The following is a 13,666-nucleotide window of genomic DNA, read 5'->3' as shown; positions in this document are numbered from 1 at the left end:
TCATGTTGCAAAACAGGTCGCGGGGACACAAGATTCTTGCAAATTGGTTTTTGGAATATTGACAAGTTGCAGTTGTTATTCAAGTGTGCTCTGATCGTCTCAATTCTCATTTTGTCCCCCAAAAAGTGTCACATTTGAGGGATTGACAAACACTTCAGTAAGTGGCCACTCCATAAAGGGCTTAGGGCCAACAGGTATTTTAGCATAACATTGGTGGTCACTGGGTACATGAGCATGATCGTAATCCATACCCAAACCTCCAGTAAGTCATGACGAACTCACTTACAAAACTCAGTTTTGGATGAGACAGGACTTTATGACCAAAATTATCCTATTTACACTTTGTAGTCAATTTTCACACTAGAATAATGACTCATATCAATGCCACATAGAAACAACTTCACTGGTTTTAAACGACCTAAAGGCAGCTGACCTTTAAAGCTTCACACCAAAATTATATACCTATACCTGCCTAGTTATATCAATATATCAGTCCATGCAAACACATCAGAGCTGTGCTACTATGTGTCTTAAGTGCAGTACTCTACGCATCACACAGTAGAGTACAGTATGTCAGCCTGGCCCACCTCTCCAGCATACATTTCCACCGCTCCCCTCAAGGTGCCTTCATGCCCATCAGCCACCATTTCCATGACATTTGGCCTCATTTCGAGGCCATTTCGATTCCTGCATTCACAACATTTACCCAGGTATTTCCTGACATAGCAGGCCCCGAGCCAATCTGTGGATTTCCTGCATAAGCTGCTGCTTATGAGAGAGAAGCGTGCTTGGCAGGTATGCATTATTCAATATTTTATGCTGAAAAGAGGGATAAGCCTGCAGTGTGTAGAGGGTTAAATGACTCTGTCCTGTCCACCCTAAGCTCCCCTAACTCAGTCCATACCTCATCTGCCCTCAAGGTGAGACAGAGGTACCGTCACCATTAGGGGGCGCTGTGGTGTCGAAGTCTTGGAGAGTCGGCGTCTAGCCCTGAGTGTAACCACAGCTGAGCAAACACACGGTCAGACTACTAGGCTGCTGCCCTCACATTCCTCTGTTAGAGCTGGAGAGCAGAGCACACTGGAGGCAGGTTGCTCCTCTCCTAGAAAATACCCATTAGATCAGAGATCCCGGGGGTTAGCCAGAAGGTTAGGCTAAAGACTAAGGGCCACAGAGCTCCTGAACCAGGCCAGGACTATGCACATGAGCTGTCTGTTATGCAATCGACTAGTTCTGGCCAGACCAAGTTCTCATCAACAGTGATAATGACCTGATATCAGATATTATTCTGTTGCAAACTGGTACCACTGACAGGAACTGTAACAGTGTAGCAAGATAATATATAAGCAAACATATACACACACATGGTCATTTAAGATGCCATGTCCTATGTAGATCTATGGGCTTAGTGTGTTGGCAGAGCAGGGTGCTGAGTTGGCAGAGCCCCCTGGCGCTCCATCTGGCTCCTGGACCAGCTCTCTTCCTGTTTTATGCAGGGCTGTTTATTCAGCAGACCCTGGCCTGGCCTGAAGCAGATCTGATCTGCTCTGCTCGCCATTGAATGGGACCAGCTCAAACACACACACACACACACACACACACACACACACAGGCTATCCTCTGTATACCCCTCCATCTTGTCACAACACAACTGATTGGCTCAAACGCATTAAGGCGGCACACCTGTTAATTGAAATGCATTCCAGGTGACTACCTAATGAAGCTGGTTGAAAGAATGCCAAGAGTGTGCAAAGCTGTCATCAAGGCAAAGTGTGGTTATTTGAAGAATCTCAAATAAACAAATCAAAATATATTTTATAACACTTTTTTGGTTACTATATGATTCCATATGTGTTATTTAATAGTTTTGATGTCTTCAATATTATTCCACAGTGTAGTAAATAGTACAAATAAAGAAAAACTTTTGACCGGTAGTGGACATAGCAACACTTCCCCTGTAGACATTCCTGTCTTTTCAATGGATGTTACCGTATATCCTTGTATTCTTACTGCCATATCATCAAATGTGTTGTCTAAGTAAGTCTCAGAAATGGCGAATGTATTAATATTTTCTAATATTAGCAAATGACTCATCTCATGAAATTTGCTTCTGAGGCTACAGATATTTATATGAGCTAACTTGAACCCTTTCTCGGGTAGCTTATCTAAAACTGAACTCATAATGGTAAGAGGTTTTATTTCTAATAATTCTATTTCTGATAATAACAAAGAAGAGATGCCTTCCCTGGTTTAGCTCGGCTGCAGCAGGGTGCTCTATTCTTCGTGCCAATTCTGCATAGCTGTCTAACTGAACTGTTGGTTTCTTCTGATTGGGATGTTGTCCTGTAAGCATGGGGGTGGTGGGGTGAGGAGGTGCTGTCCACTCTGGAAGAGGCCCGATGGTGCAGGGCAGTGTTTCCCCCTCTTTGGATGTGTCATGTAGAAATGCATGATAGGATTCTTTGTCTAGACTTTCAGCATATAGCAGTATGGTGGTGTGTAGCATAAGAAAACAGTCTTTAAAAAATACTTTACTCACTCAAAACTATATCTTTGAGAAGACTGAGGTCTATACATTTGGGGCGGCAGGGTAGCCTAGTGGTTAGAGCGTTGGACTAGTAACCGAAAGGTTGCAAGTTCGAATCCCCGAGCTGACAAATCTGTCGTTCTGCCCCTGAACAGGCAGTTAACCCACTGTTCCTAGGCCGTCATTGAAAATAAGAATTTGTTCTTAACTGACTTGCCTAATAAAATAAAGGTAAAATAAAATAAATAAAAAATATTTTAGTTGACTTAAAGTGCAGGTGCGATTGTGTCATACTTTTTGGTGTCAATTTGACATCATTAGGCACTAATGATCTCTGTCTCTTTTATCCCAACTAATCCACAACTAGGTAATCACATCTTTACACTACTTCTCTATCTGCATTGTTGTGAACATCCTGCTTTACGGAACAACCTCTTGGTTCTTTCTCTGAACTTCCCCTTAACTCTTTCCCCTCCAGACACACCTTCTGGCAGTACCGTAAGGAGAACCCTCAGTCCCGTGTGGGGGAGCCTCCTCCCGACGGCTTGCCGGGCTTCAACAGTGGCGTGATGCTGCTGGACCTAGGGGCCATGCGGACCTCAGCCCTCTACAACCAACTCCTGGAGCCCAGAAACGTGGCCCAGCTGGCTGACCAGTACCACTTCAGGGGCCACCTGGGGGACCAGGACTTCTTCAGCATGATCGGCATGGAACACCCAGGGCTGTTCCACCAGTTGGCCTGTGGCTGGAACCGCCAGCTGTGTACCTGGTGGAGGGAGCATGGATACGGGGACGTGTTCCAGCTCTACTACCGCTGTGAGGGGCCGGTGTATATCTACCATGGAAACTGTAATACGCCCATACCCGATGACTGAGTTGGGACCTCGTAATGTGTTTCCCTAAATGGTGGGTCTGTTTTGTGGTGAACTCATTGGAGGTTGTGGCTCAAGACTGGGTTCTGGAGAGAAAAAAGATATTAGCTACACAACTTTCTGGGTCACAACAAAACTCCAAAAGGTCTTAGTTTAGCCATGTGGCAACAAAAGTTTTGGAATCAAAACCATTTCTGTACTGTACCACTGCTACTGTAAACATTGCTCCCACTCCTGCCCCCTGCTGGACAGGTGTGCAATACAGTCAGTACAAGGCATCTCACTCACTCCACTAATGTCAAGTGATGCTAATGATAAACGTGGAGCATAAAGAGACCTTGCTGGTGAAAATTGCCGAATGCCATACTTTGTTCTCTCAGTTCACTTTTTGGAACATTTAACATTCTTGAAGAATGTTGGACTGTGGTACAAAAAAGAATGGTTAGCGTGCATAAGAGAAAATGGCAAACCTTCACCAACAAAAATAACTCTTTACATTGAATATTCCTGACAAACTGTAATAATACCCTGGTGTAATGTATGAGAGAATATGAGCTGATTAGTGTGAGTATTTTATCTGTGCTAATGTGGGTTTGCTGTGTATCATGGTAGTCAGTCTGGATTTGTCTGTCTCTCTCTTTTCTCCCTCTAATCAGCTCAAGATTAGGTGAGGGTTAACAATCAGTGCTCATTCACTGCCCGCCCTGGAGTAGTGAACTACATGTAGTTCAACTAGTGATTTAACTACATTTTGCAGTAGCTTGGTGGTAGTTTAACTAAATTCAAATCTTGGTAGTGTTTTCAGTAGTTAATTACTTGTTTTGCTATGTAGGGATGTAGATAACTACTGGAATTACACACTACTTATTTTGCAAAAATCATTTCATTTCTTTTACAAAGCATCAGACCTGCCTAAATCTCATTTGAAACATAATTTTTGTGTTAAATAGGCAAAATTACACCTTCTGGTTGCATATCACCCTAAAGTGTAGTCTATGGCATTTCAGATTTGTTCACCTAGGAGTGTGGATGTAGTGAAGTACTTTTTCAAAGTAACTTTAGTTAAATGAACTATATTTTTCTTAAGGGTAGCTTTAGTGTAGTTTAACTTATTCCAGTGTGAAGTAATTGGTAGCTTGGTAAACTATATTTTCAGAGTAGCTTCCCGAACACTGTTGTTTACCAATGCTGGACTCTTTTCTGGCAGGGTGAGTGGGCAGGAAGTACGACACACTGACACCCGCTAGGACATCCCAGTGACTGCGTAATGGAGAGAAGAGGGGGAGGGGAGAGGGCGGTACAGGTGAGGGATGATAGGCTACACATGTAGATGCTTGGCCCACACACAAACATACATTTTCGAGTGGGATTTAGCCACCATTGTGACTACATATTGACCCCGTTTTGTTTGTCTCTGTGTTACCTGGAGCTGACATTAATATATATGCCATTTAGCAGATGCTTTTATCCAAAGCGACTTATTCATGTGTGCATACATACGTATGGGTGGTCCCGGGAATCTAACTCACTCTCCTGGCATTGCAAGCTCCATACTCTACCCACTGAGCGACAGAGAGTAGCAGGAATCCCACTCTGGAACTTTGATATGCCAGTAGAGCAGGGTTCCCCGACTGGCGGCCTGTGATTTTATTTGGCGCCCCAAATTTTCTGAGCAAATCATTTTTTTATTGTTAGACATAAAAGGCTGTAAAAACCCCAGCAAAGGAGCTCCAAGTGATCACATTTTTAGACATCTGTTCCAAAGTATTCCCCACAAATAATAGAGAGATATGTGATTGTATACAAATGTAAGCAAGGTTTGAAATTATTATGTTTCAGTGAAATATTATATCTGTTTGGGCTTCTTGCAGTCAATTTGCAGTTATTTACAAATTATTTTCAAGTTACAGATGCAATTTAACCTCCCATGTTATTGTAAAATGTTGAGAGGTTAGCATGACACTACATTATTTACCATTCATTTCTATTGGGCACAAAATAATCTGAAACACAACTAAAACAAACATCAAATGCATCCAACAAATTCGTAGTCACAAGCTTAATGTAGTCATTGCGTGCTATGAATATGGGACAAAATACTTAACTTTTTACTACTTTAATACACATATAAGTGAATGTCCCAATATTTTTGGTCCTCTAAAATGGGGGGATTATGTATAAAAGTCCTGTAATTTCTAAACGGTTCACCCGATATGGATGAAATTCCGCTCAAATTAAAGCTGACAGTCTGCAGTTCAACCTGTTAGTCATTGTACCATTTAAAATCTAAAGTGCTGGAGTACAGAGCCAAAGAAACAAAACATTTCACTGTCCCAATACTTTTGAAGCTCACTGTACATAAGTCATCTGAAGGCAAGCTAATGAGGTCACTCTTTTTTGGATTTGGTCCATTGTATGTACCCTGCGTGTCTATAGAGCAGACTAAGTACAGTTGAACCTAGCAATCAGCCTGCAGGTAAGAGGAATCGACTGCTCTGACACATCAACCTGTGTACAGTGTGTTGTGCTGCCAGATCATATCAAGGTTAAGGATAAGCCACTCCAGAACATACAGAATAAAATGCAATAGGAAAGATCATCTGCTATTGTTGTATGATGACGGAGCCAAAGTCATGTCTTTTTTAAATTTGTTTGTCTCTTGTATTTTGTGTTGTTTTTTTGTGCTTGTCAAGTTAACGTCTAGGTTTGGCTCTGGGTTATGTCATTTAAATGTTTTTGTGTTGCTGCTTTTGTACTGTACTTTTTTTGTTTTTGAAAGGTTAACCATGGTCTCATTTAGGTTATGTGGATGTGCATATGATTATTAGCTGTGTTCTGTTGTATTGTGGTAGTGTCAGTGCCACTCGTTTGTGTCATATTGTGCAATGAAATTTCAAAGGGCAGGGGTTCAGAAGACCCAACTATACTTTCTCTCAAGTGTCTTTAAATTATCTGGCTGCATTTCAAACCACTGAATGGCCGCAAATGCTCCTGTATTGAATGTAGGAACCCCAAAATGTTATGTTTTCTTCAAGGGCATATTCAGCAAAAACGGGTACTCAACACAATAAGCATATATGCACTACGTACTGTATTTAAAACAAATCGCAATAATGCAATCTGTGCACAGCATTTTCATAACTGGTCTCCTCCAAGATACCACTTTAACATTGACTGACAAGGAGTATGTCATACTTCTATGCCGCATTCTTCTCTACATTGAATGGTAACCACGTTGTCACTTCTGATACTTTTCTGTAACATTTAACTTTGCCACCTTGAAAGGATCTCTAATCAGTCTTTCATGTACCTTGGTTTTTATCATATTTGCTTAATAAATCATCAAAACATTTTGGACATGTGGGTTTCATGCTATTGTAATGCTAAATTAAAGTAACATTATGAATAGAGTAGATAATCTGTTTCATGTGAAATTCAGACAAATGCCGTGTCCCAAATCGACAAGGATGCTGCCTTTTTGTGGCCACATTTCAAGCAGGACTAAAGAGAATAAGATGCGTTTTGAAGGGCAATTTTGAAGTCCGCTTCCAATATATCTTTCGCCAGGTAGGATATTCATAAATGGCAGAATCTGATTATACTTTTTTGCCTAGTAGGTTGTTTTCTTTATTTTAGTTAGTATTATGAATATATTTCGCATATACTTCACATTCAAAGTTTGTTTGTGTGTACCGCCAGATAGAAGAGGAGGAGGAAGAAGAAAGGAATGGCTGACAAAAGTCCCCGCTTCAGAGAACATTTAACAGTGATCTTTGTCAAATGTGAGTATAATGTTTGTGCTTACAAAATTATTTAAAAATATTCAACAAATTCCTTTATTATTCAATAATTTGAACATACAATGCCATGTTTTATTTTATCAGCCCACTAGCCAAGCTAGCTATCCAGCTAACAATTTACACAACGATCTAATGTTCGCTGCTAGCTGGCTAGCAAGCAATCTCATCCAAATGAGTTGATCAGCTCTTTAGATGAACAACTAAACTGACTAATTGTGAATTCAGGAAGGTTTAAATTATGAAGGCCCAAAATATTTTTTTAATCCTGGTGAACTTGCTAGCCAGCCAATGACAAATGTAGCAAATATGTTTTTCAATCTGTTTATAGGGACTCAAGATGGCAACTGATCTGATAGCTAGTTCACTTCACTTAATTTGCAAACACATTCCCAACTGGTTTGTAAGTTAGAATTTTTTAAATCATTAGCTGATTAAAAACGTAAGAAATGCATCTAGCCGCAGTTCTGCTCAATCGAGGCTTAATAGGTAGCCAAGTCATTTGTTTATTGATTCTTACATTGTTTCATATGTAGAGTAGATTAGAAGAAAATCTGTTTCATGAGAAATTCTGGAAATATAACTTGTGAAAAACCTCCAGGTTGATGATGCAAGATTTATAAATGTCATAGTCTGCAGTAAATCCTTTGATTGATTTACCAGTATATGAGTTTTGTCAACTAGCCAGTACATCGCACCACTCTCAGAAAAGACATTGGATCATGGTGTCTCCAGGAAAGTCCTATATTCTAGTTCTATCTCAATAGTGTCACATTTCATACCTATCTGTTGCTTCATGTCAGGCGCTACACAGATTATCTGTGATGACAGGGTGACGTGTGCCTTTAAACAGCAGTTGTGGATGTGAGAGAGACATTACCTATTTCAGTCACTTTTCTCACACACATGCATTTCCCTCATCCCAAAGTGCTAGTCTCTTGGTAGCACTGCTGTACGGACATTCCACACAGATCAACAACCAGTAACCTTGCCTTCCAACCTGTAGAGTAAGGTGAATTTCACAAGTCGTTTCCTACAGTAGGGGACATGGGGTTAGTTGAGCCACCCCTTGATTCTAGGAAACCATAAACAATATTAATAATGTGACCAAATATTAAGGAAGAGGTCATCATTTCATGGAGTCTTTGAAGGAATAAGCTACATGGAAAAAGTGGTAAGCAAGTTAGGTCTGTAGAATAGTGAAAACTCACTTTGTCTGAGGATCAAAGATAATTAGTGTAGGGTTCTATGACCCTACTATTGTCCCGGGTTTGTGGCTGTCTAGATCCCTGCTGTTTGTTGTTTTCAATCTTTCTTGTGACCTGCTCTGTCTCTATCACACATGAAGGATCTTTTAAATGAAAAAAGAGTTCTACAAGTAGTTGTTACAACAACAAGAAAATACCTTCAAGTGTTTTGTCCAAATACTGATGGATTCAGCTAATAAAAAAATGGTCCAGGACCTGAAGAACAGTTTGCAGTTCTCCCACGGTCAGCTCGATGTGTTGAAACAGGAGAGCGGCAAGTTCTGTGTGTGAATCCAAGATAACCTTGAGGGACAATCAAGGCAGAACAACATGGTTGTGGACGGAATTGAAGAATCTCCACATGACACCTGTCCGGAGTCTGGGGACAAAGTGAGTGAAATGATCTCTGAGAATTTTTATTTTATTTATTTATTTATTTCACCTTTATTTAACCAGGCAGGCTAGTTGAGAACAAGTTCTCATTTACAACTGCGACCTGGCCAAGATAAAGCATAGCAGTGTGAACAGACAGCAACACAGAGTTTACACATGGAGTAAACAATAAACAAGTCAATAACACAGTAGGGAAAAAAATATATACATATATACAATTGTGTGCAAAAGGCATGAGGAGGTAGGCGAATAATTACAATTTAGCAGATTAACACTGGAGTGATAAATGATCAGATGGTTATGTGCAGGTAGAGATACTGGTGGGCAAAAGAGCAGAAAAGTAAATAAATAAAAACAGTATGGGGATGAGGTAGGTAAATTGGGTGGGCTATTTACCGATGGACTATGTACAGCTGCAGCGATCGGTTAGCTGCTCAGATAGCAGATGTTTAAAGTTGGTGAGGGAGATAAAAGTCTCCAACCTCAACGATTTTTGCAATTCGTTCCAGTCACAGGCAGCAGAGAACTGGAAGGAAAGGCGGCCAAATGAGGTGTTGGCTTTAGGGATGATCAGTGAGATACACTTGCTGGAGTGCGTGCTACGGGTGGGTGTTGCATCGTGACCAGTGAACTGAGATAAGGCGGAGCTTTACCTAGCATGGACTTGTAGATGATCTGGAGCCAGTGGGTCTGGCAATGAATATGTAGCGAGGGCCAGCCAACTAGAGCATTCAGGTCGCAGTGGTGGGTGGTATAAGGTGCTTTAGTACCTTATTTAGTAAGTTTGGCGGCGTGAGTGAAGGAGGCTAGATTTGATTTTGGATTGGAGATGTTTGATATGAGTCTGGAAGGAGAGTTTACAGTCTAGCCAGACACCTAGGTACTTATAGATGTCCACATATTCTAGGTCGGAACCATTCAGGGTGGTGATGCTAGTCGGGCGTGCGGGTGCAGGCAGCGAATGGTTGAAAAGCATGCATTTGGTTTTACTAGCGTTTAAGAGCAGTTGGAGGCAACGGAAGGAGTGTTGTATGGCATTGAAGCTTGTTTGGAGGTTAGATAGCACAGTGTCCAAGGAAGGGCCAGAAGTATACAGAATGGTGTCGTCTGTGTAGAGGTGGATCAGGGAATCACCCGCAGCAAGAGCAACATCATTGATATCTACAGAGAAAAGAGTCGGCCCAAGAATTGAACCCTGTGGCACCCCCATAGAGACTGCCAGAGGACCGGACAACATGCCCTCCGATTTGACACACTGAACTCTGTCTGCAAAGTAGTTGGAGAACCAAGCAAGGCAGTCATTAGACAAACCGAGGCTACTGAGTCTGCCGATAAGAATATGGTGATTGACAGAGTCGAAAGTCTTGGCCATGTCGATGAAGACGGCTGCCCAGGATCTCAGACGATATGAAAGAGAGGTTGAACAGGCTGGTAATAGGGGTTGCGACAATGGCGTGGATAGTTTCAGAAATAGAGGGTCCAGATTCTCAAGCCCAGCTGATTTGTACGGGTACAGGTTTTGCAGCTCTTTCAGAACATCTGCTATCTGGATTTGGGTAAAGGAGAAGCTGGGGAGGCTTGAGCGAGAAGCTGCGGGGGGGGGTGGAGCTGTTGGCCGAGGTTGGAGTAGCCAGGAGGAAGGCATGGCCAGCCGTTGAGAAATGCTTGTTGAAGTTTTCGATTATCATGGATTTATCAGTGGTGACTGTGTTACCTAGTCTCAGTGCAGTGGGCAGCTGGAAGGAGGTGCTCTTGTTCTCCATGGACTTTACAGTGTCCCAGAACTTTTTGGAGTTAGAGCTACAGGAAGCAAATTTCTGCTTGAAAAAGCTAGCCTTTGCTTTCCTGACTGACTGTGTGTATTGGTTCCTGACTTCCCTGAACAGTTGCATACCGCGGGGACTATTCGATGCTATTGCAGTCCGCCACATAATGTTTTTGTGCTGGTCGAGGGCAGTCAGGTCTGGAGTGAACCAGGGGCTATATCTGTTCTTAGTTCTGATTTTTTTGAACGGAGCATGCTTATCTAAGATGGTGAGGAAGTTACTTTTAAAGAATGACCAGGCATCCTCAACTGACGGGATGAGGTCAATATCCTTCCAGGATACCTGGCCCAGGTCGATTAGAAAGGCCTGATAGCAAAAGTGTTTTAGGGAGCGTTTTACAGTGATTAGGGGTGGTCGTTTGACTGCGGATACAGGCAATGAGGCAGTGATCGCTGAGATCCTGATAGAAGACAGCGGAGGTGTATTTGGAGGGTCAGTTGGTCAGGATAACGTCTATGAGGGTGCCCTTGTTTACAGATTTAGGGTTGTACCTGGTGGGTTCCTTGATGATTTGTGTGAGATTGAGGGCATCTAGCTTAGATTGTATTTTTTTATTTTTTTTATTTTACTAGGCAAGTCAGTTAAGAACAAATTCTTATTTTCAATGACAGCCTAGGAACAGTGGGTTAACTGCCTGTTCAGGGGCAGAACGACAGATTTGTACCTTGTTGGCTCGGGGATTTGAACTTGCAACCTTCCGAGGACTGCCAGGGTGTTAAGCATATCCCAGTTTAAAACCTGACAAAGATGTTGGTTCCCAATTGGGGATCAGCCCCCCCACCATCAGCTGGAACGGTGGCGCACGGAATGCAAAAATATTCTTAGAAATATTTAACCTCCACACATTAACAAGTCCAATAGCTCAAATGAAAGATAAACAACTTGTTTATCTAGCCAGCAAGTCAGATTTCTAAAATGTTTTACGGCTAAAACATAGCACATATTTGTGTCAAACCACCACCGAAGACACACCGAAGACACAGCTAATTTCCATAGCCAAATTGAACAAAATATGCAATCACCAAACGCAGGATTAAAAGAAAAATAATTTCACTAACCTTTTGAAATCTTCATCAGATGACAGTAATATAACATGTTACACAGTACATTTATGTTTTTTTCAATAATATGCTATAAATATCCATAAATCTCTGTTTACAATGACGCCATGTTAAAAAAATGCTACTCAAATGTCCGGAGAAATGACGATTGCGTCGGCAGATGCCGTCAGCTAACATGGAATACACAACATAAACTTTGACTAAATATGCATGTTCTACATATATATAGAAAGATACACTTCTAAATGCAATCGCTGTGTTACATTTATTTTTAACGTTACAGATTTCGTTCACTAAGCTATAATATGAGTCGGCGCTCAGGAATTAGCATTTTGGCTCCTCTATCTCGGAGTCCACAGAAACCCAAATTTAACACATAAATATTCCCTTACCTTTGCTGTTCTTCCATCAGAAGACCTGGAAGGGTTTATACTTACCAAAAACAGCTTTAGTTTTGAAGTCTGTGTCTTTCGGTTATCAAACACGACATATTTCGGTTGAAATGCAGCCAAAAAGTAAAGTGGGTGCGCACCAAAACGTCGAAATTACATATATGTCGACTAAACTTGTCAAACTATGTTCAGAACACAGCGTTAGCATGTTATATAGCTTCACAGCAATTCTCAGGACGAAGAGAAACACACGCATCGTTTAATCAATCTTGGAAGAAAGACATCACCGGAGCAGAAAGCGCATGAGAGTAACCTGTTCTCGCGTGACAGAAAGGTTTCGGCCCGCCAAAACTCTCGTGAGCGCGCGATTCACACAATGAGAAGCCCCATTGAAAGCGGACACCGCGCTGAAGGCACAGAAACTGTTCCCAGGACTGTAGGTGCTTGGGAAGGGTGGGGGCGATGACGTCAAAGTTGGGCCAACTTTTATGATGACAAGAGAGAGTTTGGGAGAATGAGTGCCCTGAGAGTTCTGCTTTACTTACAGACATAATTTAAACGGTTTTAGAAGCTTTAGAGTGTTTTCTATTCAATAATAATTTTTAATTGCATATATTAGCAATTTTTGACAGATTTGTTTTCTGTTTACTATGGGCACGCAATCACCCCAAAGGGGGCAGCAATCAGCCCTATCCCCAAGGGGTTTTAAGTCACCTAACAGAACAAACTCTGAAGCTAGATGGGGGCGATCAATTCACAAATGGTGTCCAGGGCACAGCTGGGAGCTGAGAGGGGTCGATAGCATGCGGCAACAGTGAGAGACTTATTTCTGGAGAGATTAATTTTTAAAATTAGAAGTTCGAACTGTTTGGGTATGGACCTGGAAAGTATGACATTACTTTGCAGGCTATCTCTGCAGTAGACTGCAACTATATTTTCTTGAAGGAAAATGTTATAGTTGGGTATGGAAATCTCAGAATTTTTGGTGGCCTTCCTAAGCCAGGATTCAGACACAGCAAGGACATCAGGGTTGGCAGAGTGTGCTAAAGCAGTGAGTAAAACAAACTTACGGAGGATGCTTCTGATGTTGACATGCATGAAACCAAGGCTTTTTCGATCACAGAAGTCAACAAATGAGGGTGCCTGGGGACATGCAGGGACAGACTGATATTCTGCAAAAGGTACAGGGATTGGACTGCTGAGGACTGGGGTAAAGTAATTTTCTCTGATGAATCCCCTTTACAATTGTTTGGGGCATCCGGGAAAAAAAGCTTGTCCAGAGAAGACAAGGTGAGCACTACCATCAGTCCTGTGTCATGCCAACAGTAAAGCATCCTGAGACCATTCATGTGTGGGGTTGCTTCTCAGCCAAGGGCGAGGTGGGACGCTACCGTCCCACATATCACAGAGAGGTTAATGCAACCGCTGTGTCAGATTTCAAAAAATCTTTACGGAAAAAGCAAACCATGCAATAATCTGAGTACAGCGTTCAGACAACAAAGCAGCCAAAAAGATATCCACCATATTGTGTCGTCAACATTAGTCAGAAAT

General features: G+C 41.8%; 1 protein-coding gene across 3 annotated transcripts in view; it reads left to right on the top strand.

Annotated features, from left to right (window-relative positions):
* The window catches only part of xxylt1 (xyloside xylosyltransferase 1), a 91,438-nt gene extending 82,647 nt beyond the window's left edge, over positions 1–8,791 (top strand). For 2 of the 3 annotated variants that reach the window (XM_020480374.2, XM_031822556.1), the window contains exon 5: positions 3,006–6,754. In XM_020480374.2, coding sequence (XP_020335963.1) covers positions 3,006–3,402 — 397 coding nt within the window. In that variant the 3' untranslated portion in view covers positions 3,403–6,754. Of the gene's footprint in view, positions 1–3,005; positions 6,755–7,098 lie in introns of those variants that run through there. The other variant, XM_031822555.1, reaches the window with a different exon arrangement.
* The last annotated feature ends 4,875 nt before the right edge of the window (positions 8,792–13,666 follow it).

Source organism: Oncorhynchus kisutch, linkage group LG4 (genome assembly GCF_002021735.2).
Source record: "Oncorhynchus kisutch isolate 150728-3 linkage group LG4, Okis_V2, whole genome shotgun sequence".
Taxonomy (NCBI): domain Eukaryota; kingdom Metazoa; phylum Chordata; class Actinopteri; order Salmoniformes; family Salmonidae; genus Oncorhynchus; species Oncorhynchus kisutch.
The sequence above is the reverse complement of the archived record's forward strand: the minus strand, read 5'-3'. Positions and strand labels throughout refer to the sequence as shown.